Source organism: Sphaerodactylus townsendi, linkage group LG05 (assembly GCF_021028975.2).
Source record: "Sphaerodactylus townsendi isolate TG3544 linkage group LG05, MPM_Stown_v2.3, whole genome shotgun sequence".
Lineage (NCBI taxonomy): Eukaryota > Metazoa > Chordata > Lepidosauria > Squamata > Sphaerodactylidae > Sphaerodactylus > Sphaerodactylus townsendi.
The window spans coordinates 1,412,179-1,438,820 of record NC_059429.1 but is presented as its reverse complement, the minus strand read 5'-3'; the positions used below and the strand labels follow the sequence as shown (position 1 = coordinate 1,438,820).

The 26,642-nt window shown below is 47.4% G+C and overlaps 1 protein-coding gene across 1 annotated transcript; it reads right to left on the bottom strand.

Annotated features, from left to right (window-relative positions):
• Positions 1-1,131: 1,131 nt before the first annotated feature.
• On the bottom strand, positions 1,132-24,495 carry TMEM161A (transmembrane protein 161A). Its single transcript, XM_048497147.1, has 12 exons — positions 24,436-24,495; positions 20,716-20,819; positions 20,358-20,438; positions 19,693-19,781; positions 17,675-17,831; positions 12,614-12,765; positions 11,193-11,253; positions 9,870-10,013; positions 6,726-6,839; positions 5,756-5,930; positions 4,385-4,481; positions 1,132-2,506 (listed from the first exon to the last, which is right to left on the bottom strand). Exons 1-12 carry the CDS (start codon positions 24,436-24,438, stop codon positions 2,232-2,234), a joined length of 1,452 nt encoding a protein of 483 aa, XP_048353104.1. The 5' UTR covers positions 24,439-24,495; the 3' UTR covers positions 1,132-2,231.
• Between the last annotated feature and the right edge of the window lie 2,147 nt (positions 24,496-26,642).

The window sequence follows — 26,642 nt, the reverse complement described above, 5'->3', positions numbered from 1 at the left end:
GCAAGGCTGTCTACCATAGGTTGTTGGGGAGGTCATGAATTCGTGGGGTCACTCCAGGCACTGAACACACAACAGAACGGGAGGCAAGCTCGAAGCCGTTTCCCTGGCAGCTTGCATGAGCTCTCGCTCTCTGTGCAGAGTCGTCCTGCGTGTTCCTTCCAGAGGCACCCATTCAAAGTGCCCCGTGAGAGTTTGAACTCGTTTTCTGGTGGGCTCCTGCTGCCCCAAACCCTTGAAAGGTGCCAGGGCTTTGCACTTGGAGCCTAATTCTCTTGCTTCCACGAGGGCATCCTCCAGCGCACTGAAAAGGCAAACAAGGAGTCCTGCAGGAGTCTTTTATTGTCAGACAGCTGTGGTGGAGTGGTTAAGAGCAGGTGCTCTCTAATTTGGAGGAACCGGGTTTGATTCCCCGCTCTGCCACTTGAGCTGTGGAGGCTTATCTGGTGAACCAGATTAGTTTTGTGTACTCCAACACATGCCAGCTGGGTGACCTTGGGCTAGTCACGGTTCTTCGGGGCTCTCTCTGCCCCACCTACCCCACAGGATGTCTGTCGGGGGGGGGGGGGGAGGAGTTTGTCAGCCTCTTTCTTTCCTGTAAGGAAAAAGGGGAGATATAAATCCAACTCTTCTTCTCCTCTTTCCTCCATATTCTGCACTGCCTATATCTCAGACCTATCACTGAACAAGCATTAAAATCCCCCCTCCTGGTCTTTCCATGCGCCCAGGGCTGAGTGAGCTCTTCCAGATTTCCCAGCCCGTTGGAACTTCTCTGTTGGGCTCTACAATGCATAGGCAAGTCTCCTTCTCGCTGCCTCTGTTAACTGTTGTAGAATTTGGGTGAATTTGCTCTTGGCTTTAGCCTCGCCAATGCCAGCAGGAATGTGTTAGCCCTGACTCTCCTAACGCTCTGCCTCTGACTCAGCAGCCTTGGGTTCAGATCCTCACTCCCTCCATGAGTCTTGCTAGCCTTCAGCCTAGCCAACCTGCCTGGGTTGGTGTGAGGGGGATGAGGAGGGGCAGAGTTCATGTTGAGCTCCTTCTACAGAAAAAAAGCAAAACAAATAGAGATGATACACTTTACAAGTGCATGAATGCTGTAGAGGAAAAAAATTACCACTTTTGATCCATGGAGCGCATAAAGATTTCTTTTATTGTACTGTTGAGGGCTTTGTGCCACGGAGAGAAACACGCCTTTACCAGGACACGTCTCTGAAGACGCCAGCCACGGATGTGGGTGAAATGTTAGGAGCAAAAACTACCAGACCCCGGCTATGCTGCCCAGAACACCCACTGCAGCCAATTGACTGTATTCTCCCTGATTTAACTTGAGGATCCCCAACACCGTGCCCACAGATGCCTGCTGACACCTCTCCCGGTGCCTGCCACGTGCTTCCACAGAGCGGGCAGTCGAGGCTTCTCCTCGTGGCCCGCTGGAGATCTCAGTGGCTGTGCTGATTTTTCTAAAATCGTGTCAGTAGCAGCAGCCGCCACAACAAAAAGATCTTCCCTGGTGACTGCAAGAAAAATATTTTTAAGCAATATGTTCATTTGTACAGGTTGTCCCGTTAGACAGAACTTCTGCCTGAAATGCTGGAGAGTTACTATTACAGTTATGCAGGACGTCACTCCCTGAGATTTTTTGTGGCAGCGCCCACCACCTTGTGTCAGAACTCCGCAGGTGCCCGCAGGCTCAAAAAGGTCGGGTAGCCCTGAGTTCAAGTTTTGAGCAGGTGCAGAGGGCATACAGCTGTTTCCTGGCTACTCTAAGGGACAACAGCAGCCCTCCCCTTCCCCAGCGCCCACACAGTCAGATATTTTCATGCTCCTGAGAACTAGAATCTTCTTTCAAAAGAGTGGAGATGTTGTTGTTGTTGCTGTGCTGCAGCCCCACGGGCACCCGAGAGGAACGTGCACCTGCTTCGCCCTTGGAGTCTTTCAGGTCGGAAGATACACAGGTGAGCAGAGCTATCCTGGAACCAGTTCCTGTCCATCCTCTGCCACTCCCAGGTTGCAGCAGGCAGCGCAAAGGAGAAGGGCTGCGGGTGAAGAGCATTCCTCCTTTGCTGGGGTAAGGCGGCTGGCCCCGTCTCCACACTGATGAATTGCCCACTCACACACAGCAGAGGGGATGTGATACAACCTGCCAGCCAGGCGAGATCAGAGTCCTGGCACAAAGGCTATAGCAGCACAGGGTGGGAGGCCTGAGGAAGTCCAGCTCCGGGCCTGCCTAGTTACGATGCAGCCAGGTACTGATGGAAATAGAGGCCGAAGAGGCTAGAGACAATCTGGCAGGCAGCTACCCACCAGGTGAGAAACGAAAGGAGCCCGCGGTAGAACAGCGGAGTGAAGACCGTGCCCAGAGCACCCAGGGCCCCTGTGATCTGCTCCACAGCAGCCTGGACGTCCTCCCCGCTGGCGTCCGTCGAGGGTAACTGGATAACGGGGGCAGCGTCCACAGCAGGTGACATCAAAGCGGGCTCAGGATAAAGTCCCCAGGAATAGTTGCCTAAGGGAGAGAGTGAACGAAAGCGTGTGTCCGTGTGTCAAGAGAGGGACAGCATTGTGGCCATTGGACGGCGGGAGCAGTCACATCCAACACTTGGTCAAATCAGAAAATGAGACAACATCCAGCTGGGGGAGAGAGTGTCACAGAGCTGGCTGTTGTGGGTTTACTGGGTTGTGCAGCTGTGGTCTGGTGGGTTTTGCTCCCAATGTTTTACCGGCATCAATGCTGGCATCTTCAGAGGCAGGTCACAGAACAGCTATAGATGCTGGTAAAACATTGGGAGCAAAACCCACCAGACCGCAGCAAGTAAACCCACAACAGCCACCTGACTCCAGCCATGAAAGCCGCCAACAATAAATGGTCACAGAATTTCTGCATCAAAAGCCTGTTAGTGCACATCAAAAGATCTTAGCCTGGGCTAAACAAATGGAAAGAAGCGAGCCAGTCTTCTATGAGAATAGCAGGGGAAAACCCTGGCCATGCTGACAGAGGCTGATGGGAATTGTAGTTCCTGAACATCTGGAGAGCCGCAGGTTCCCTACCCCTGATCTATGAGGAGTTAGAACGCATTATTTTCACCGCATCTAATTGCTTATATTAGGTTTGTAGCTTTTATATTACACTTAAAGTGTAAAGCTTTTATTGGCCTGGTCTGTGGTATGTAAGAGTCCCACCTATGCTCCATTAAGGAGATTAATTCCAAAGTTCTAGGCTTGGGAATGGGGAACTGGATCACCCAGGCTGACTGGGAGAAGGAGCGGGAATCCGACATCCCCGCGCAAAGCCACGGCCCCCGTGACGCCCCCCAAAGACTCTACTGTTAATTCTGAATCGTTTGTTCTCTCTGTGCCAGTCCTGGGCAGGTTTTGTGGGGAATCTGCCCTTTCCTGGAATACCTGAACTCTGGGCGAGGCGGTACAGCCAGAGAGGAGGAGGAGGAGTAGGAGTTTGGATTTGTACCCCACCTTTCTCTCCTGTAAGGAGATGCAAGGTGGCTTACAAGCTCCTTTCCCTTCCTCTTTCCACATCAGACACCTTGTTGTGAGGTAGGTGGGGCTGAGAGAGTCTTGAATGAATTGTGACCAGCCCAAGGTCACCCAACAGGAATGTAGGGGCGTGGAAACACATCTGGTTCACCAGATAAGCTTCTACCACTCAGGTGGAGGAGTGGGGAATCAAACCCAGTTCTCCAGAGTAGAGTCCACCTGCTCTTAACCGCTACACCACACAAAAGGAAGAATCAGATCAAAGGTTCACTGGCAGCAGCATTTGGTTTCTATGAGTAGATGCCCCCATGCAGGACATTTATGGTATTCAGAGGTACACTGTTCCTCAACAGGGAGGTTCCACTTAGCCATGATGGCTGATAACCATGGGTAAATCGTTTCCTCCTCCATGAGTCTCCCCAGTCTATCCAAGCGACTGATTACAATAGATTGTATAAATAAGCACTTCCTTTACCCTCTGGTCCTGGACCATCTTCTGTGTGTTCCTAAGACAGGGTTCCCCAGCTTTTTTAAGCCTGTGGGGTTTTTGAGAGGGTGTAGTAAGCACCACCCTTAAATAGCTTTCACAGGAGGCAGAACCAACCCCAAAATGGCTGCCTCAGGAGGCAGAGCCAAATGAAATGCCCCCGTCCTCGCTCTTCCCAGGAGGAAAGAGATCCTGATAGAGTAACAGAACTACACACTGAGTAAGGAAAGCCCAGATGCCTCCACATCCTCCGGAGGAAACCCTTTCATCTGGATGAGGGTACAAACAACAAGCCCTGCCTTACAACGGCCCCGCATACTTTCTGAAAACCTCCCCCACTGGGGAACCCTCGTCCTGAGGAGTGAGGTGGGGATGGAAGCAGTGGGGCCTGGCTTTCTCCCTTACCAAGAGTTTTGAGGAGCAGCACACAGTGCAGCGTGAGAATCACGGGGCCCAGGTATTGCAGACTGACCACAGTTACATAGCAGTAGATTCTGGTGATCTGCGAAGAAATCGGGAGACAGAACAGATCGTATAAATCTTTCGTCTGACACAACACAAGACTCCTGCTGAGGGTGACCCCGTTGGAAGCTGGCAACCCGATCCTGAGGCCCTGTTGCTCAAAACCCAGCTGTGCTGAATTCAAGGGGCCCTCACTGCATTCTGTAGCAGGGAGTTCCTGGGGTTAACTTTACACTGTGTGAAGGAGGACTGTCTTGCTTGCCTTCCTACCAAGTCCACTACAGATGGGGTCTTGAAATGGAACTGATGCGCAAATGGGGTGGGGGAAACACAGCAGCCTCCACCAAAAAATACAGCATTTGAATTTTTGAACTCTAAAAGTTGGTTTTTAGAGTTCACTTGAGAGAACTGTGCGGTCCCAGCCTAGAGTTTGCAAGGCAGATGAGTCCTGGACAGCAACTATTAGTGGGGGCTGAGGGGCGTGAGATACAGGAATGAACATTTATGTGCCACGGGCAAATGTGCACAAGCACCCACACTCCTCCTCCGGCCAGGGTAGCACTCAGAGACACCTCTTGCCCACCCCTTCCCAGCAATAGTGCTTCCCTGATGGACCCAGCTACCTGTTAATCTGACCGTTTTATTTTGGACAGAAGCTCTCTCCAGACTTTCCCACCCAAGGCAGTTCATAACAGGCAACAAAGACAGGAGGAGGAAGAGAAGCTTGGCTTTATACCCTGCTTTTCTCAATTGTAAGTAATCTCAAAGTTGCTAACAAACTCCTTCCCTTCCTCTCCCCACAACAAGCACCTTGTGAAGCAGGTGGGGCTGAAAGGGTTCGAAAAGAACTGTGACTTGCCTGTGGTTGTTTAGCAGAGTTAATGTGGAGGAGCAGGGAAACAAACCCAGTTCAACAGATTAGAGTCTACCACTCATGAATCGACCCGTTCTCCAGATTAGAGTCCACCTGCTCTTAGCCACTATACCCCCTGACTTGTATGTCCCTGCGCAACTGCCCAGTTGCCTGAGGAGGTCAGTCTCCCCAATGGATCAGGGTGAAAAAATGAGCTGGGATGTGGGTCCCCTCTGCCCCCTGGTGGCTGCCGTGGGGGAAGGGGAGGATAATCGGAAGCGGAAGGTCGCTGCGTGACCTTGGAACAGTTTCTGATTCTCAGCCCAGCCCACCTCACAGGACTGTTGCAAGGATAACACAACAGAGGAAAATGACATAAATGGCTCTGTAAATTGGCTTAAATGGTGCAGGAGCTCCAAAGTTGCCTTCCCCAGCATGGCCAGACTTTGGCCCAGCCGTACCCGTTGCTGGATCTCCACCACACCGATCCGTCCTGCTTCCCGCTTCATCTGCTCCACCCAACGTGGGGCGAGATTCAAGTACGCCTGAAGATGGTGGTGGATCATGGCCAGGCGGAGGAGGCAGAGCACCACGATGGCCCACAGGCGGAACGAGTTGAAGGCAGCATCCGACATGCTAAGGGGAAGGAAGGAAGCAACAGCTCTTGGTCCAGGGAACGACGGCACCCTCATCCACTGGGCATTTACAGAACAACAAGCCACGGCAACAGAGCGAGAGCATTTTGCAATGCAAACTTCCATTTGTAATTCAGGAAAAACAAAAACAAACTCCCTCAAGTGGGAATTTCAGAAACTTGAGGCTAAAGACAACGAGGAAAAAAAAGTAAGTTTGCACCAAACCAAAACAAAAAGAAATGTTAATATACCCTGTTTTCCCTCTGGGGATGGGGCGGTATAGCAAAAATAAATAAATAAATAAATAAATAAATAAATAAATAGATAGATAGATAGATAGATAGATAGATAGATAGATAGATAGATAGATAGATAGATAGATAGATAGATAGATAGATAGATAGATAGATAGATAGATAGATAGATAGATAGATAGATAGATAGATAGATAGATAGATAGATAGATAGATAGATAGATAGATAGATAGATAGATAGATAGATAGATAGATAGATAGATAGATAGATAGATAGAGACCCACTCCAAAAATAAGCCCTAGCATGATTTTTGGGGATTTCTGGAGGATACTTGAAAAATAAGCCCTACAAAAATAAGCCCTAGCTACAGATTTCCCGGTGCAGCTGATCTGGTCACGTGGGGGGTGCAAAATTATGGAAAAAAATAAGACATCCCCTGAAAATAAGCCCTAACGCATCTTTTGGAGCAAAAATTAATAGTATAAGACCCTGTCTTATTTTCAGGGAAACACAGTATGGATATACATTTAACATCCTTACATTTGGACTGTTTCCTTGCCCAGCGGGGCGTGCAAGAGGAGATCCCGGGAAATTGGCTTGACCCACAGGAGCACAATGATCACAGGGGCCAGGAAACTGGCATGAAGCAGGAGCCTGGGGCGAAAGGGACAAAGGGGCGCACGGGAGGAGCAGGGAGGGAGAACAGAACAGAGAACATGTCAGAGATGTTTTTACAATCCAAACTGGGCATCAGGCAAATCCAGAAGCGCAGCTGAAACCCGTTCCTCCAAAACCCGACATGCAAGAAAGGTGCAGGAAGGAAGTGACGGCCTCCCCAAACAGCTGCTTCTTTTCTCTTGTCCTGTGCTCACCTTCCCTCAAACATCTAAAAGATAACTTCCACGTGCAGAAAAAGCATTCCTCTGAATTCTAGCTGCACCCTCTGGCCCACTGGCAGGTTTTCTAGAGTTGGCCACTGTGGGAAAGAGAAATGTGGGGCTACATGGCAGAGAGCCAATGGGGAACAGCCCTCCACGGAGGGTCAGGGATGGTGTGGGCTCCCAGCAATTTGACAACCAAGTTCCCAATAAAGGGTTAAAGGCTCCAAGGTGAAGGGATAAGCCCCAATAATGACCCTTGACTTGGAGGGAGGATAATGACCCTTGACTTGGAGGGCTAACCCAATCTTGTCACATTTTGAAAGCTAGGCAGGATTGGTCCTGGTTAATATTTGGATGGGAGACCACCAAGGAAGTCATAGTTGCTGTATAGAGGCAGGCAACCTTGGAAGCGAAGGCAGGTTAGCCCCAGTTACTTTTGACAGTACTTACATGTATTCCTGAAGGCTTTCACGGCCGGAATCACTGGGGCGTGGTGGGGTTTCCGGGCTGTATGGCCGTGTTCCAGTAGCATTTTCTCCTGACATTTCGTCTGCAAGACCTGAAGAGGCCAGCCACAGATGCAGGCGAAACGTCAGCAGAAAATGCTGCTGGAACATTTTTACAGCCCAGAAACCCCACAACACCCCAGTGCTTACATACGTAATGTAGGATCACACCAAAGTACTATTCAATCCAGCATCCTGTTTCAGCAATTACCAGCTCAGGTGCTTCTGGGGAGCCTGCAAGCAGGGCACCGAGGCCGCAGCTCTGCCCAGGGCTTTTTCTCTCACACACAAAAAGTGACTAAAGGGGAAGGAGGTGAATACCTGGCGTGTAGGGAGGGAATCACCTGCTGGCGGTCCCTGGCCCAAAGGACATCTGGCTGGCTTTACGGCCGGCGGTGAGATCAGGGCCCTGCGGGACTTAAATTGTTTCCGCAGGGCCTGTAAGACAGAGCCATTCCACCAGACTTTTACATCTGGCCAGCTGGGTTTGAACTGAATTAATTTCATCGCTAGTGGCCTCCCGTGGATGCAGAGAAGGGGTGGGATGTTGTTATTTGGTTTTATGATTGCTAATGTTTTATGTTGTTTTATATTGTTGTTGTTCGCTGCCCTGAGCCCTGCGGAGGGAGGGCTATAAATTGAAAAATAAAATAAATAAATAAAGTAAGAGTGGAACTTTATGGGCAGCAGGTTCAGAACAGACCAAAGGGCTTCTTTTAACAAAACTGTTAGCCTGTGGCACTCCATGCTACTGGATGGGGTGCCACTTTTGAATGAGGAAAGGGACAAAGAGGGTGGGCCTGCCAATACCTTACTAGCCATGAGCGATAAATGAAACTTCCTGACCTGGATGGCCCAGGCTTGCCCGATCTGGTCAGATCCCAGAAGCTAAACCGGGCTAGCCCTCGTTTGCACTGGGGTGGGAAACTGCCAAGGGTTGCTCTGCAGAGGCAGGCAGTGGCCTCAGCAGCAATGACAGCCCTTTCCTCCACCAACACCACCACGACCCAGCAGTTGGCCAGTCAGTCCTAGCCCAGGTTCAAATGGATGGGAGACCCCCCCCCCCAGGATTTCCAGGGGCTGCTACGCGGAGGCAGGCAACAGAAAACCACCTCTGAGCATCTCTTGCCTTCAAGACCTATGGGGGGCGGGGGAGGTTGCCTTAAGTCAGAAAAAAATAGCCTCGCAAAGACACTCCCCTGTAGGGGCATTTTTGACCATCCTAAACCCCTGTGGGACTTTTGCTCTAGGCCAGCTAGCCTGTGATAAACGCACATAGCCTCTTAGGCTAGGCTGAAGTTCTGATCCATACTGGTTCTGGTGGGCTTTCCAGGCTGTGTGGCCGTGGTCTGGTGGATCTTGTTCCTCACATTTCACTTGCATCTGTGGCTGGCATCTTCAGAGGTGTATCACAGACATTCCCTTCCCTTCTCACTGGACACAGTGTGAAACACACTTCCCTCTGTGATACGCCTCTGAGGATGTCAGCCACAGATGCAGGCGAAACGTTAGGAACAAGATCCACCAGGCCACGGCCACACAGCCCGGAAAACCCACCACAACCAGTTGAGTAGGCTGTGAAAGCCTTTGATCTATAGTTTCCCTTGCGCAGTCAGTGCAAAAGGGGGGGGGAGGGCACAGGGGGGTGAGCCTCCACAGTCTTTATGTACTACTGTCCCCCTTGCTTTTGGTATTAAAAACAACAACAAATAATTGGATTGTTGGGCCTGCCAATACCTTATTGTTATAACAGATAAGGAAAACTATTCCTTAGGAATTTTAAAATCCTGCAGCCAAACCAGCAAAATGGCCTTCCTTTCTGCCCTCTGGGCTAATAAAATAGCCCCCACCCCCCACCCCCTGAAAAAAAAAGCACAACACACTTCTCTGCTCTACATAGAAACAAACTGAACCCAGGTGGTTACACTCCATGGGTCCCTCTGCCACAGGGTCCCTAAATTCTGCCTCCAATCTACCCCATAGCTGCACCCCACTCCCTGTGTTCTCTTTCCTGGTCGACCACAGGACAGTGGTCTTGTGGGATGACTTTTTCACACCCCGAAGGCAGCAGGGCAGCACGGCAGCGACATCGTTGTTTCAGGACGAGGGAGTTGCAAGTTCCGCTCCCTCGTCTACCTCGGAGCTTCCAGGATGACACTGGAAGCCTCACTTTCTCGCCCTAGCCCACCTCACAGGGTTGTGAAGAGGACACAAGAGATGGGACTGGGAAGTCTAACCCTGTCACTTCCCTCCCATCTTCCCTCCTTTAAAAAAAAAAGCCATCTTGGCTACACAACTGCATCATTGGTCGGTCAGCCGCCAGTTTGAGAGCGTCCAGGTGGGTCTGAGCCAGCCGCAGCCCCGGGAAGGTCAAGCAGGCGCCAATGAAGGAGCAGACGGCCACCAGGCCTAGTTTGATGCCCAGCTTGGTCACCGGGATCCTGCGGGGAAGCAAGAAAGAAGGTTTAGGAAGGCTGACAGCGATGCCAACTTCTTAAATTAAAAGTCACACAACAAGAATCCTGCGGGACCAGACAAATAACCCACCCAAGCCAGTATTGTCCCAGGGGCTGACTAGGTGCTCTGGAAGGCTCACGAGGAAAAGCACAGAGGCCAAAGCTTGAACCAAAGCTTAGAGATAGACTGCCTCAGCACACAGAAGTTCCATTGGCCACAAGAAATATTTTCCTTTGTGGATTTGCCTCTAAGTTTCTGGCTGGCCTGATATCCTGGTGGTGGTGAGTTCCTTCTGGAACACACTTACTGCAAAGATTTAGTTCTGTAAGCACACTGGCCCTGTTTTCTTGACCCCCTAAGATGGGCCAGGTTAGCTTGCTGTTGTCAGATCTCGGAACCTAAGCAAGGTTGGGCAGAACCACCACAGAAGACACTGCAGAGGCAAGCGATGGCAAACCACCTCTGCTGATGTCCTGCCTTGAAGACCCTGTCAGGTGGCAACGTGGGCCCTTTCCCCTCCCAAGTTCCTCATGGCACATCGCGAACCAGCCTCAGATAATTTTTCAGTAAAAGCCACAACATCAGGAAAAAAGCGCTGACGACGTGGCGGGTGGGGGGGGAGGGGGGCAAAATGGCGCCCAGGCACTGCCCCCTACGCCCCCCCCCCCAATACCTTAGTTCAGCCAGCTGCTCTTTGCAGCCAGCTGAACTCCAGGCTGCTCCAGGCTTCTGCCAGGCCTGGCGGGGCGGGAGAAGGGGAGGGGTGTGGGGGGCAATTTTCTGCCCCCCACGTGACCCCAATGGCAGGCGGCCGGGGTGTGGTGCCCCCCTCGTCCCATGGCAGCTACACCACTGATGACAACATATCCCTTAAAATGAAGGGAAACTGCAAAGGTGTTAGAACAGCAAGATTGTTTTCCAAAAGTACAAGGAAATAAAAGCAGATATGGAATAAGCAAAAATAATAACAACAGCAGCAGCAGCAGCAGCGTATGGGGAAGGCGGCACACTTGAAGAAGGTGTCGGAAGATGTTGTTTCCTGGCACAAAACTGGGATTAGAAATGCCCCAGCAGGTGTCTGTTCAAAAAGGACGCGGTTGCCAACAAACAGGAGGTGGGAGTTCTGCCCGTCTTTCCCTTAAGGTTGCCCAAAGGCCACTTACGTCCACTCCCAAGCTTGCTCCTTTAGGAACACTTCCAGGTTGTCATAAACGTCGGTCAGACCTGCGTGGAAAATCAACCGACATGTAAGTAGTGCGGGGGCCATGTTTGGCCTGTAGTTTCACTACGGCCTGCTCAGGAAATACGAGAACATCCTTGCTGGATGGGAACAAAACTCCCGTCTAGTCCAGCATCCTCCTTCCTTCATTGGCAGCCCCAGAAAACCTTACAAATAGGGGTACAGAGACCCTGTTGCTCTCCCACAGCTTTCAGAGGTACACTGCTCTAGAACATGGAGGCTTCATTAACCAATGGCTGACAGCTGTGAGTAAAGAGGGGAATGGCTTAGTGGCCAAGCATCTGTTTTGCATGTGGATGGTTCCCTGGTCCAATCCTTGGCATCTCTAATTAAAAGGACGGGGCTGTCAATGAGAAAGTCTCCCGCTTGAAGAAGGGGAGTTTGGATTTATCCCCCGCCTTTCTTTCCTGTAAGGAGATTCAAGGCAGCTTTCAAGCTCCTTTCCCTTCCTCTCCCTACAACAGACTCCTGGTGAGGCAAGTGGGGCTGAGAGAGTTCTGAGAGAACAGTAGTTAATGGTCCCCCCAGCAGGCTTCATGTGTAGGAGCAGGAAAACAAATCCAGTTCACCCAATAAGAGTCTGCCACTCATGTGGGGGAGTGGGGAATCAAACCCGGTTCTCCAGATTAGAGTCCACCTGCTCTTAACCACTACACCATACTGGCTCTTATTTATTTATTTTATTTATTTATTAGATTTTGTAGACCGCCTCATCCCCAAAGGGCTCTTGACACCTTGGAGGCCAGTTTGTTAAGCCCAGTGCCCTCACTTAGAAGACACCTTGGCATCTTTGAGAATTTATCTAATCCCCTTTTAAAGGCATTTCAGTTACTGGGTGTAAGGTTGTGATTTAGTTAGAGATGTTGGTTCGGCCTTGGAGGAGATTCCTCCGGCGCGTTGGACTGCTTGCCCAGCGCAGGTGTTATTGCTTGCTCAACCTTGCTTTCTGTCTGTGTGAAACTGTGGGAATGAGTAATTGTTTATGTCCAGTTCTTGGTGGGAAGAGAGGCCCGTAAAATCGGCCGCCCGACAAGGGGGGGGTTAGATTCTGCATTGCCTGTAGAGTCGATCATGAAAGCCAGCTCATTAAAGAACTATTAAGGTTACTTTTGGACTGGACCTTGCTGATTCCTTACACTGGGTTGCCCTAAATCCTGTGGCTATGAGCTCCACAAACCAACCTGAGGGTGACCGTCTGTCTGTCCTTCGTGCCCCCAAGTTCCAAGGTTTTTGAAAAGGAAGAACCAAATGCTCTGAATCCACTTCCTCCGTCCCAGGCATAATTTTAACACACAATCAAGTCACCCTAGCAATTCTCTTTCTAAAACGGAACGGCTCACTCACCTGTATCAAGGCCGAACTCCAAGTAATCTTCCCGGACTATGAGGACCACCATGGCGATCAGGAGGAAGAAGAAGGCGAAGGACAGGCAGACCGAGCGCTCCCCCCCCTCCTCGGATTTGAAATAATGACGCATCACCATGAAGAAGATTTTTCTGGAAAGGTTTAGCTAAGGATGGCAATCTCACTTTCCTCCTTTCGGAGGGTTTCGGTTTCTTTCAGGTTTTTTGAAAGGCAAAGTATTAGGTTTTTACTGGTTGTGGTGGGTTTTCCGGGCTGTATGGCCATGGTCTGGTAGATTTTGTTCCTAATGTTTTGCCTGCATCTGTGGCTGGCATCTGCAATACTAGACTATCAAACACACCTTTGCATAGCAAGTTCTACCCAAACACTTACTGATTGGTTCCCCACCTGGGGACATGACAATTTATACCCCACTAAAACATTCCCTTCTGACTGGACACAGTGTGTAACAGACTTCCCTCTGTGATACACCTCTGAAGGTGCCAGCCACAGATGCAGGCGAAACGTGAGGAACAAGATCCACCAGACCACGGCCACACAGCCAGGTGAATCCGGCCATGAAAGCCTTCGACAATACTAGGTTTTAAATTTACATTTTTAACCCCCCACCCCCACCCCTCACCTGTAGACCAGTGTTCCCATGGGCACCACTGCACCCACTACTACTTTTCCTGGTGACTGCCAAGATTTTTTAGAAGAAGAAGAGATGGATTTTATACCCTGCTTTTCCTCTCCCTCTGAGGAGACTCAACAACAACAAGAAGCCTTCATTGGCATACAAAACAGGACAAAATTTCAGAGTAAAATAAGATTAAAAAAACACAGTTAAAATTACTAATTTCCAGTATAAAATTTGCAACAGTCTCACAAAAGAGCACATCAGAGCTGTTCAGGAGGTTGGGTATCTTGTAATACTCTTGCCACTGGGAACATTGCAAGAAAATAGAATTCCGTTGGAAATTAAGAAGAAACTATTTGAGGAATGGGATAGAAAGCTGAAAGTTTGGGTGTTTAATAATAAAAAACCAAGAATCATGAATAAGATCATATATATGACAAAACATTCTTTAGGTTGGGGGATTCCAAAAATGCAAGAATATTATGTAGCATTCCAGATCAAGAATCTGATGAGTATAAACGAGGATAATGTCAAAAAATGGGTTAAGTTTGAAAATGAAATAAATGAAGGAGTTGGTGCACATGGTATCTTCAATAAAGAGTTGAAGAAAGGAAATCAAAAAGCAATAGGACCAAGAAAGGTCTTGCTATATATATGGGGAAAATGGAGAGGTAAGTGGATGCCTGGCACCCTGGATGTGGCACCTTTGGGAAGTGTGGCTGGCAAAGAAGGAAAAAAAGTGATAAAAATATTGAAAAGAAAAGGAATTCAAACTGTGGCAAATTTGATTAGGGAAGGAGGAGAAATTATGACATTACAAAATTTTATAGAGATAGGAGGAAACAAAAACTGGTTGGTTTTGAGAGGCATTTGGGAAAGGATAAAGGTTTCACGGATAAAAGGGGAATGTATAATGTCGAAATGTCTGGAACTATATGGAAAATGCAAAGGGAAAATTCTAGGGCATATATACAAATATATGGTAGATGATAAGGAATTAATGATAAGAACATTGAATCAAAAATGGGAGAAGGAAGGATTTCTAGACATTGGTAATACTGAAAAATTAATAGACAGTTGGAAAAATATAAAGATTGAGAAATGTATGGAGTTAGAAAGAAAAGTGATATTAAAATGGTACAGAACACCAAAACAACTAGAATATATGATAAAAGGACTTTCTAAATGCTGGCACTGTGGAGACCAAGAGGCATATTCTAGCCATATGTGGATAGAGTGTGCAGAAGTGAAAAATTTTGGACAAATGTATTGTTATATATCGAGAAACTGGTGAAGATAAATATTGATTTAAATAATGACTTAATGTTCATGGGTGTAATGGAAGACAGAAGGGTGGATAAACAATATAGTTATATGTATAAAATAATTATTAAAGCAGCCCATGCAACAATAGCCTTGGGCTGGAAAGAAAAGAAAAAATGGACATTACAGAAATGGCTAGAATATACCTGGGAACAAGGGACACTTGATATTTTCGATATATTAACCAAAAATAAGACGTGGCAAGATAAACAGAATGAAATTTTGAAGATATGGATAATATGCGTGGACTGGATGAAAGAAGCTCCAGTCAATGAAGAAATATGGGAGAAGAGGCTACAGAGAACGAACTTACTGCTGTTTGTGTGACAAAACTATGAGGAAGAAGAAATGGGGGGAGGGAGAAAAGGGCGGAAAAGTATTGTTCGAAAATGTATGAAGAAGGAAATTACTATAAATTTACTGGCAAATTTACTGGTGATCCCTGGCCCCTCAATGATGCGGCTGGCCTCCACCCGGGCCAGAGCCTTTACAGCTCTGGCCCCTGCCTGGTGGAACGCTCTTCCTCCAGCTCTACGCTTGGGCCAATTTTCTCTTGTGGATCTTAATGAATTCATCGTGAGAGGCCTCGGCAAGACGGATTGCTCCAATCATTCAGACCTTTGGGGAGCCCAGCCGCTGATGCCCCCCCCCACTTTCTAAAATCTGTGGACCCTGCCGTTCCCCCTCCCTCTTCTTTCCTCCCCCCCTCTTTTCTTAGGGGACTACGAGTAGGACGCCATCGGTAATTTTGATAGATGCTGCATTTTAATGGGGGTCGATTTTAACTTATAGAGCCATATTTAATAACTATTTAAAATTTTTGATTTTATTTGTGCTCTATCTATTTGTTTGTTCGCCGCCCTGAGCCCTTCGGGGGAGGGCGGTTTATAAATATAAATAATAATAATAATAATAATAATAATAATAATAATAATAATAATAATAATAATAATAATAATAATAATAATATAAACTGTAAAATTCAAATGATACAATAAATTTTTTAAAAAAAGAAAATAGAATTCATATATTTCATGCGTATCTTATCATTTTTAGGGTATACAAACAGATAATGGTCAAGTGTTTCAACCGTAGTCATATCACATGAACAAACCCTTTTAGAACGTTCTATATTCGTAAATCTTCCCTCCAGAAGAGCTGAAGGCAACACATTACACCTTGCAGTAGCCAAGGCTCTCCTCTGGGTGGGATTAATCAGCAGACGAAGATATGCTGCCATAATCCCACACTCACATGGAATTAATAATGTAGTCGGGGAGCAGGATGTCTTGGCTGCAAGAGTCAAGTACTGTATATACTCGTGTATAAGTCGAGTTTTAAAAAATATTTTAGGGTTTTTACTTTGTCGGCAAGCAGGGGGCACAGTTTTTAGGCTAGTGACACCAAAATTTCAGCGTATCATCAGGTGACACTCCTGATGATACTAGCCAAGTTTGGTAAAGTTTGGTTCAGGGGATCCAAAGTTATGGACCCCCAAAGAGGGTGCCCCATCTCCCATTGTTTCCAATGGGAGATAAGGCTCATTCTGCACATGCAGAATAATGCACTTTCAAACTGCTTCCAGTGTTCTTTGGAGCTGTGTGGAATAGCAAAATCCACTTGCAAACAGTTGTGAAAGTGGTTTGAAAATGCATTATTTTGCGTGTGCAGAAGGGGCCTAATAGTAGATGGGACTACATTTTGAGGGTTGGAAGGATGGGATACCTGGGAAGGCCGGAAGGATGGGATACCTCCTTTCTTCTAGCACAGTGGTGGCGAACCTTTGGCACTCCAGATGTTATGGACTACAATTCCCATCAGCCCCTACAATTGCCCATGCTGGCAGGGGCTGATGGGAATTGTAGTCCACTTTATCTGGAGGTAATGTTCGCCTACCAACGATTCTTAACTAGAGTAAATCTGAAACCTGATATAACAGTTGCCAGATCCTGTGTAGTTGCCAGAGACTACAGAGGTGTAGGGGTGTGTGTGTGTGTGATTTCATTAGATTTATGAGACACCATATGGTGTCAAGGCATCATACGACATCAATATAATAAAAAATATCATGAAATCCAATAAAACTGTGCATTCAAAAATACAGGCACATAAAATCCAATAAAGGGGAGGTAATTAAATAAACTGTCCCCAAACTCACTCACTCAAACTGGTCTAAGGAGAAAAAAGGGACTGGGTACAGAGAAGAAAAAGGAAAACAAGGAGGGCGGGAGGGAAGAAGAACCGTTTGGATTTATACCCCCCTTTCCTGTAAGGAGACTCGAGGCTGCTTACAAACTCCTTCCCTTCCTTCCTCACAACAGACACATGAGGTGGGTGGGGCCGAGAGACTTCTGAGAGAACTGTGACTAGCCCAAGGTCACCCGCAGGCTTCATGTGGAGGAACGGGGAAGCAAATTCAGTTCGCCAGATAACAGCCTGCTGCTCCCGTAAAAGAGTGGGGAACTGAACCCAATTCTCCAGGTTAGAGTCCACCTGCTCTTAACCACTATGCCACGCTGGAAGGCCAAACAGGTGAAATACCATTCCTCTCCTCAGTGACGGGCCTGGCGAAACAGATCTGCCTTGCAAGCCCTGCACCAACGTACTAAATCCCGCAGGGCCCCCACCTCCATTTTAATGGAAGATGTATATATGCTAGAACAGGGGTAGGGAACCTGCGGCTCTCCAGATGTTCAGGAACTGGCTGATCAATTCCATGGCAGTTCCAGTGTCAACATGCTGGTAAAGAATTGGCGATGGCAGGTTCCCCACCCCTAGAGTCTGGTCATTATCTGGGAAGCTTTCCTTGTTCATGTATGTTGGTCTATGACCATAATAAATGGTTCATTATGGAAACTGAAAAGACCATCCATGGCACATCCTTTTGCTTCACCCACTCGCTGTAGGTCATTAAAACAATAATCCAATCACAGAATTTTCACTTTCACAAAAATGCTCAGAGCTTGATAAATAGGGAAGCCCAGCTGGAAAAGCCCCCACCGCTTCTTCCTGCCTGGCACAAGCAACACGGAATAAAATGTCTCCCCTCCCTCGGATGGGCAGAGAGCCCTCTGGGACCCGCAGCGGAAGGAGGATACATGGAGAAGAAGACTGTAAGCAGACACCAGAGTATTCCGATGTTGGCTTCTTTCCGGGGGTCCACCACACAGTAGTAGCCCTCAGTGAAGAGGTATATGCAGGTCGAATACACAGCAAAATCCACGTACCACTGATATTCCAGGAAATAGCGCAGGACTATAGTGAGGGGGCAAGGAGAACATGAGGCCGGCTGGGCTCATCCAGAGCTGTTGCAGACCTCTGATCGCAGCGAAGCCCTTTTTCTTACTTCCCCTACAGTTGGAATCGCCCCTTTCATCTCACATGTCCTAAATATTTGCTCTTAAAACTTCTCAAGGATTACCCCAGAGGAGGAGCGCTCATGGGGACGTGTAGGGTCACATGTCCCTGGTGCATGTCAGCTGGTTACGGGGGGTGGGGTGGAGAATCACCCCCCCATGCGCCCCACTTACCTTGCCAGCAGGAGCCTGCCGAGGGGCTCCTGGGGGTGGCCCAGCCAGGCTGCTCTGCCGCCAACCGCCCCTCGGCCCATGGCAGGCTCCCGCCGGCAAGGTAAGTGGGGCGCGTGGTGGTAGGGCACCATTTCCCCCGCTATGCCTCTGGATTACCCACACTCACGGGAGGTCTCTTTCTGCTTCTGCATACATCAGTGTTCTAGCCATGGCTTCTTGGAGGGCAGGTAAATGGTGGGGAAAGGCCCAGCGCCGCCTGCAGCAGAGAGGCGGCAGAGAAAGTCCAGGCCAGAGCAGGGAAATTAGGTGGAGAGGAATTTCTGGAGATTTCATTGGTGTTGGCTGTAAATATTTAAAGGAGAAGCTGCACGTTCAGGGATAGTTTATCTCTGACTTCCAGGAGGTGTTTGGATTCTGGGAATGAGAAGGACCTTATGATCAAACCCCAAAAGACACCCCAAGGTCAGGAATGGTGAATAGTCTTCCAGGGATTTTGGAAATGTCAGGGATTATACCTCGTTGACTGAGATGCATTCCAAGCAATGTGATTGTTACAAAATATATGGCCAGTGATTGCATCTAGTTGATTGAGATGCATTCCTGCTTCAATGTAATCACTACAAGATTCAGCCTGCTATATGTTACCACTGCTGTAATGGGACATTCTTCCCTTGACCTCTCCTTCATGGTTTCACACACTTTATAGATTACTAGGCTTACCCCTGACACCTTCTGCTCCCATGGAAAGTGGGATGTTTCTGTTGCTCTGTGGGGGGCAGGAGGCCAGGTGGCTTTATCTCTACCTGTCACCAACCTTGGGGCACCTTGGCTCTGAAGTAACTCTTTCTCAGGGAAAATGGGAGGGGGGCGTTATTTCTGAATAAAGGGGACAGCAAAAGCCACGTTCGCCAGAACTGGGTTTTCATAAGCTGGCAGCTTCGTTGCCTTCCAATAAAGGCTGCTGATCAACAATCCAGAGTTCGTTTACTGATTCAAGGTTGAAGACCTAACAGGAAACCTGGATCATAACCCCAACTTGGTAGAAAGGAAGTGCAGAACCATCTAGACCAGTGATGGCGAACCTTTTTGAGACCGAGTGCCCAAATTGCAACCCAAAACCCACTTATTTATCGCAAAGTGCCAACACGGCAATTTAACCTGAATACTGAGGTTTTAGTTGAGAAAAAACGGTTGGCTCTGAGGCGCGCATTACTCGGGAATAAGCTTAGTGAAGCAACCATGCAACGCTTCAAATGGGTGAATCACGATCCTAGGAGGGTTTACTCAGAAGCAAGCCCCATTGCCAGCAACCGAGCTTACTCCCAGGTAAAGGATCATGCCCAGGCCAGCCTAGATGTGTGTGTGTGTGTGGGGGGGTGATTTTCCACCCCCTCCCACATGATGAACTCTGTGCAGGAGTGCCCACAGAGAGGGCTCTGAGTGCCACCTCTAGCACCCGTGCCATAGGTTCGCCACCACTGATCTAGACAGTTCTAGAAGGTCTCGCCACAGAGTTTGGTTAGCTAGGGGCAGATCAGAAAGAGGGGTAGCTCCCTGGATCTAGCTTAGAGAACCCGTCTATTTACCCAGGGCATCCACTGGTGTGATGGGGCTGCTCTCGAGTTGCAAATCAATATCTCGGGGTACAGACAGCGGCTTGTCGTCTATCACTCCACTGAAAGGCAAAAACATCAAAATCAATCAGGGATCCTACAGAAACACAAAACTGCCATTTTCCTGGAAAGCTTTCTTGGATTTCTGGAAAGAGAGAACTCTGTTTACATTTTAAATTACTTCTATGCCACTTCTTTGTATTAGGGAGTAAATGACAGTGAGTGAAATTTTATGGTATCGGTGACAGAAGTTGTAGTAAATATTATGATGATTTATAGTTCACTTGTCTGTGTTAAAAACACATTCTTGTTTATTGTCTGTGCATCGGACCCAAAATGGAAAAAGATGAGAGATATAAACCCTCTTTAACTTATTCTATTGATGTATATAAGACAAGTGTTTTGAAGTGACTATATTTACAGAGATAGTCCAATACATAACAAAATTAGATAGAGTGATGTTTTTCTCCCTTCTTCATAATTCCAGAAACTCGTGTCATACAACAAGGCCCAAAAGCCAACAGGCTGAGGACAGACAACAAGGACACTCTCAGAGAATTCACTGCCACACATTATTTTACAGTTCCTGCCACTCTGACAGCCAAGATGGCTGCCCTTCTGCCACTTTCCAGACTCACCGCTCCCGCCTGGCCTTCGGCTTCTGTTTGCCTGCCAGGGTAAACAGTTCTTCTTCGGTTGGATGTCTGTACCGAAACAACCTGAGGACAGAGAAGGGAAAAGGTGGAAGAACCAACAAGAGAAATAAGTCTTTCCAATCAGCACCTGAGTCAGTTAGAACTAGAAAGAAAAAGTCACCCAGCAGGCTTCATGTGGAGGAGCAGGGAAACAAATCCAGTTCACCAGATCAGAGTCTGCCGTTCTAGAGCCAATACTCCCCACTGGCTCCAAAGAGAGAGTCAAAGTCACCCAATGAAGATTTTATAATAAAGAGCTGTGAATCTGCAGCCCATAACCAAAAGCCCTGGGATTAGCTACCTTCCACTGCAAAGGATCCACCGCGCAAAGGAGAAGTGGGGCGCCATTTTTTGCATGATACTGGCCACGAGCAAGGAGACCACCAGCTGTACCCCCATCACCGCCTGAGGAGCAGAAAAAAAACAAGCAATCCCATCAACCAATCGAAAACAGGAATCCCAAACATGTGTCCACAGATACTGGGTGACTGCCAACACCTTTCCCAGTTTCTGGGTGTGTTTAGAAAGGTGGGGCGGGGTATGTTTCTGCCCAGAAAGGCTTCCGATTGGCTGTGCAGATGTCTTAAACTGTTGTTCTGGCAGCAGCTGCTACCATAGCACAAGAATGTTCACTGTGTGGTTGAAAGTAAGCCGTGGCAGCCATTTTGTGGCTGGCTATGCCCCCTGCGGCAGCCATTTTGTGACTGCACCCGCCATGCTGTGTCAGAATTCCAAGCCTCATTTTTAAAAACCTGGTTCCTAAGCTGTGCTCCCTCGTGACAAGTGTGAACCAAGTGAATGAACAGGGAATCCTTTTGCAAACGCCGAGGAAAAACCTACAAGGCTATTAGCAACTCACAAATTACTAATGTATGTACAGGCAAGCGAGTTACCCTGCTTTTTGGTCGGTGCACTAGTAACCTGCAGCAACTTATTTGGAAATCCGATTTTGATTCTGCAGTGTTTAATAGTAGGCTTTTAATAGAGGATGCCAAAGACGTTGCCATTCAATCGGCACTTGGCATTTTTAACCTGGAACACCCTGTTAACTTTAGTCCTACATTTTAGGTTCTGCACTGACAGAACAACCTTCATTCAAGAAACTGGATTTCCCTGAAATGGTTACATGCAACATATGTCAACAAGATGTAGTTTATAGCATTACATCGATCTAGTCTTCTCAACCCCCCAGGGATCTCTTTGCCTCTTCCCGCCCCCCCCCCCATTATCTAAAGCTGATGTTAAGCCATTTCCCTAATCACCTATGGCAAACTGAAAGGTTATTCCAGGTGATCAGAAAGCAACAGCTGGAATGGGATTTGTGCAGGCGCCACACAGAGGTCCTAACACAGCTATGGCTGGCCATTTTTGATGTGTGCAGGCTTCCTGAACCCTCAGTAGTTCTCAACCTGGGGGGCGGGACCCCTTTGGGGGTCAAATGACCCTTTCACAGGGGTCGCCTAAGACTCTCTGCATCAGTGTTCTTCATCTGTAAAATGGATCAATGTTAGGGTTGGGGGTCACCACAACATGAGGAACTGTATTAAAGGGTTGCGGCATTAGGAAGGTTGAGAACCACTGTGCTAGAACCTCAGACCACCGGGGACGGGGGGTGGGGGGCGGACCATTCATACCAATCTATACCATCTGGGAAATGGGTACAAGTACAGACATGGTGATTGGTTGATCCAGTGGGGTAACATGAGATCACAGGTCCAGAAATGCAACCCAGGGGCTGGAGAAGCTGCCCTATGAAGAACAGTGAAAGCATTTGGTACTTCATGTATTATGATGCCCGTAGATTGTTACATAGACAGTTCATTTATTCCCTGTTGTAGTCAATTCCAAACCAGACATCTTATTTTTATGTTAGATTTTTACAAGAGGTTAAAAATCCTACAATAATTCTATCGAGGACAAAAATTTTATCTGAAACACTGAAAAATATGTATTGGATTAAGACAACTTTATGAAAAGGACTAAAAGTGAAAAAAGGTAGATATTAATTATGAGCACGGAGTTAGATTTATGCTTGGATCCTTAGTGAGGTAGCTGGAAGCCACTATATATATGTAGGTGTTCGTGTATACCGTATTTTTTTTCATTTAGTATTATTATAGGGGGAGGGGGACTAGATTGGGGTCTTTTCTTTATCTTTCTATGTGCTATTTAGATGTGTAAAATAAATAAAAATTCTCATTAAAAAAAAGAAGCAAAGAAAAATATGTCCTAACTTATAGTGACACTGTCATCAGAGAAAGGTGGATGTTATAACGTAATTTTCAGTGTTTTACTGTTTGTATGTGGATGCTGGATCTTTGTACCGCAAATAAATTGGCATGGTTTGCTCCTAATGCTTCGCCCGCATCTATGACTGGCATCTTCAGTGACATGTCACTGTGAGGTGTGTTTCTCTCTATGTCACAATGTGGAGTGATATATTGTGGGGTACACATTTTGTCCACCTCATGGAGGAAGGGGTTGAAGTTCATTTACAGTTGCATTTACTATTGCCTTTACAATCACATTCACAACTGCATTCGCAATTGTATGTGAGGCGGACTAAAAACATATCCCAACACACAATCACTCCACACTGTGCCATGGGAGAAACACATCTTGCCGTGACCTGCCTCTGAAGATGCCAGCCGCAGATGCGGGTGAAACATTAGGAGCAAAAACTACCAGACCACGTTGGCCACGCAGCCCGGAAAACCCACAAAAGCTATTTTGGCCCTTAGTTTAGAAAAATGCTGGTTAAGGGGGCAGCTTTGATGCAGGTTATGAATGGGGTAGAAAGGGTGGATAGAGACATTGTTTTCTCCCATTGCCATAATACTAGAAATAGGGTTGAAGGAAAAGGGTTAGCAGATTCAGGCCAGACCAAAGTGCGGCTTGAACCAGGAGAACTCCCTGCCAGGTGATGGGCTCTTTAGAAGCCTTCAAAAAGAAAAGTTAGCCACATTTATGGAACGAAAGATGTCTAACCAATGACTTTTCACCCAAGGCATGGCTAAATGGAACCTGCATACTCAAGAGATTAAAGAACACGCCCTGCTCATGGGCTTCCTAGAGGCATTTGGCTGGCCACTGCTGGGAGAGAATTTCGCCCTACGTAGAGCATTGGTGTGATCCATCCTTACATCCGTGGGACATCTTAATCAAAACATATCTGGGATTGTTCAATTCTGACAGAATCAAGAATTCGACACTTTAGTAACTTTCTTCTCTTTGAAACCAAACAGTTGATTGGTGGTGACGCTAACAGGGTTCCAAGACAAGAAGTGGTTGATCCTGGATTTAATGCTTCCCACTCATTACTAGCTAACAACTACGGTTACTCATTCATTTAAACACAGCATCGTGATTGGCATCTCCTGCTTATGTACAAAAGCGTCCTAGTCTTTCAGAGGCTCCTTGGTCGGAAGAGATCAGGGGTGCTTATAAGCGAGGAAAACCTTTTAAGGTTTTAGAACAGATTGAAGGAAGGAATCTGAAGAGCAAATGAGACAAGGAGGGGTGAGGAAAGGTCCCCCCTCCCCCTCCCTGCCTGCAGCTGTCACTCAGACCTGAAGACCATCTGTGGCTGTCGGAAAGAGGACACCAAGCGCTGCCATATCTTCCATTCCACCACGTGGATCGATGCCTAGCAGAAGAGGAGGGGGCTGGTCCGAGAGAGGTGCCTTGCACTTGCAGCCCAAGGGAGCAAAGTTGGGGGGGTGGGGGAGGGGGTAGGCAGAGATTCACAGGAATAACCCTGGGCAAAGCTGGGTCTGGGGGCGGGTGCTCCACCCATTCATTGCACTCGTCCGTCCCTGGCTACACTGCACGCTATTCACGAGGAAGGGACCCATTTAGCCAGCAGGTCAAGGCGAGCTTTTGCATTTCCCAAACCTCCCAAATGTGTTCACCGATTTGCCCGCACTTGCAAACGAAGCGCCGGCTGTGCAAGCAGGCGGCAGCCGCAGGGCCGACCCCTCTCGACAGCCGGGAGAACTTCTAGCGTCCGCTTTGGACTCACCATTTTTGCAAGGAAGCGGCTGCAGCCAAACGATTTCCAAAGCCAGAGGCCCTGCGGAACTCGCTGCCAAAAGGGGGCGTCGAAGCCTAGCGCGCGCTTTAGCCAATCACAGCGAGCCGCTACTACGGGCGGCCAGCCCTCCAACCAATAGCACAGCAAAGATTTGGGCAATAGGCGGTGCTTGTCCTCCTTGTATTAATACATGCAAAATTCATCTGTTTCCGGTTTTAACAGAGGCAAAGCGAGTTAGTGCGTTGCATCTTGGGTCTTGTAGTTTGATTGAGCCCACTGCCCATTCTGGGGGAAAGTTACCCTGAAACTTTAGGGTTGCCAGTTTTCCTCTGCAAGAGTCGCCTTGTTTTAAAGGAGGAGGAGGATCTAGCATATAGTGCTATTAGCATTAATATCATTAATAACATATCCCATTAATTATATCCAATTAATTATAATACCGATCAATATTATTAATAATTATGATAATAGTATCATAAAACACAGTATGATAGAAAAGAACAAATAATGTGTGTGTGGAATTAAGGAATAAATTATATGTGCATGTAGATTTATAAGCACAGCTGTAGACGTGTATGCTTACCCTATGCACATTGTCCCCAGAATCTGCCCTCCAAAGCAGCCCCGCCCTGCTTTGGACATTTATCTCTTGAGATCAGCAGTCATTGCACGAGATCTCCAGGTCTCACCTGGAGGTTGGCCACCCTCCATAGCTGCAAGGATACACTGCAGAAGGGGAGATGGTGGAAAGTCACTTTGGGGCTCCCCTGGAGAGAAAAGCGGGGCAGAAACGACACGAAATCCCCGTGATGGCATGGAATGTGGTGGGGGCAGCCGCAGGAGTCCGCCCCCCTCGCCCCTGGTGTGAAAAGGAGCTGACAGGAGGGTGACAGGGTCAATCAGTCAGTCTTTTTTTAAAATAAAATTTTATTTGCACATACAAAAAAACAAACGTACATGTCAAGTCAATCTTTGACACCAATCAACATCATAATTTCCCCCTAACACCTATATGTAATCTTAAAAGAGAAAAACTCTATTAAAAAAATGAGTAGACTTCCTTGTTGTAACTCAGGAGTTAATTTACCTTCAGTATACATGCATCATACTTTAATCAATAATCTCTGTCTCATTTAATCTCTATGTTTCTTCCTAAGAGATTTATCTAATTCTTTCAAACTTTTTCTTTCTTTTCCTCTCAATAATCATCATAAATCAAAATAATTAACATTTCAATATAGATGATACAAATTCATCCTAAACAATTAAAACTTTGATTAAGATCAAATTAAAAAATTAAACAAACTTTCAATGGTGTTTAAACTAGGGAGCCCAGATTCTCCTTTCAAATCCACCTTAAAGGGAAAATCCCTAGTTAAAACAACATTGAAAGTGATGCTGTTTTCGGGTGGTTTATTCCCCACCCTGATACAGCATCACTTTCAATGTTTAAACTGGGGACCTCAGATTCTCTCTTTAAATCCATGCCAAAGTGGATGGATTTAAAAGGAGAACCTGGGGAAATTTGGGGGGTGCCTGCTGTCTGGGGTGCAATTGTTAAGCTAGCAGCACCAAAATGTCAGAATATCTTTAGGAGACTCTCTTGATGATACCACCCAGGTTTGGTGAGGTTTGGTTCTGGGGGTCCAAAGTTATGGACTCTCAAATGGGTAACCCCCATCTCCTATTAGCTCCCATTGGAAACAATGGGGGATGGGGGCATGGGAGTCCATAACTTTGGATCCCCTGAACCAAACCTCATCAAGCCTGGGTGGTATCATCAGGAGTGTCACCTGATGATACCCTGAAATTTTGGTGCTGCTAGTCTAAAACTGCGCCCCCTGCTGGCCAAAAACTGAAAAAACACTTAGAAATACAAAGAGACCACAAACGGTGGGGCAGAGCTTCGGACATTTAATGGGAGGGGTTGAACCCAGGAAACACACACACACCCTTACCTACATCCTCTTGTGTCTCCGGCCAGGATGTGGGATCCTCTCTTTGGGACAGCCAAGAACAGGAAGTCTTGTTACTGAACAGTCCAGGGGCAGGACGTCCATTCATTTACCCATTTAGTTGCTTATTTAAAATGTTTATATCCTGCCATTTCTGCAATGGGCTCAAGGTGACTTATCACAGTGGTCGCAGGGAGAGCTTGTCTTGAGTCCATGTGTGTGTACATATAGTTTGCACAT

Excerpts from the sequence above, each read along its gene's own strand:
- TMEM161A (XM_048497147.1), bottom strand. Across the intron at positions 19,782-20,357 it reads CCGAAGGCCAGGCGGGAGCG|TGGAGTGATAGACGACAAGC; the intron begins GTGAGTCTGGAA and ends TTTGCCTTTCAG. Across the intron at positions 4,482-5,755 it reads TGGTGGAGATCCAGCAACGG|ATCACCAGAATCTACTGCTA; the intron begins GTACGGCTGGGC and ends ATTTCTTCGCAG.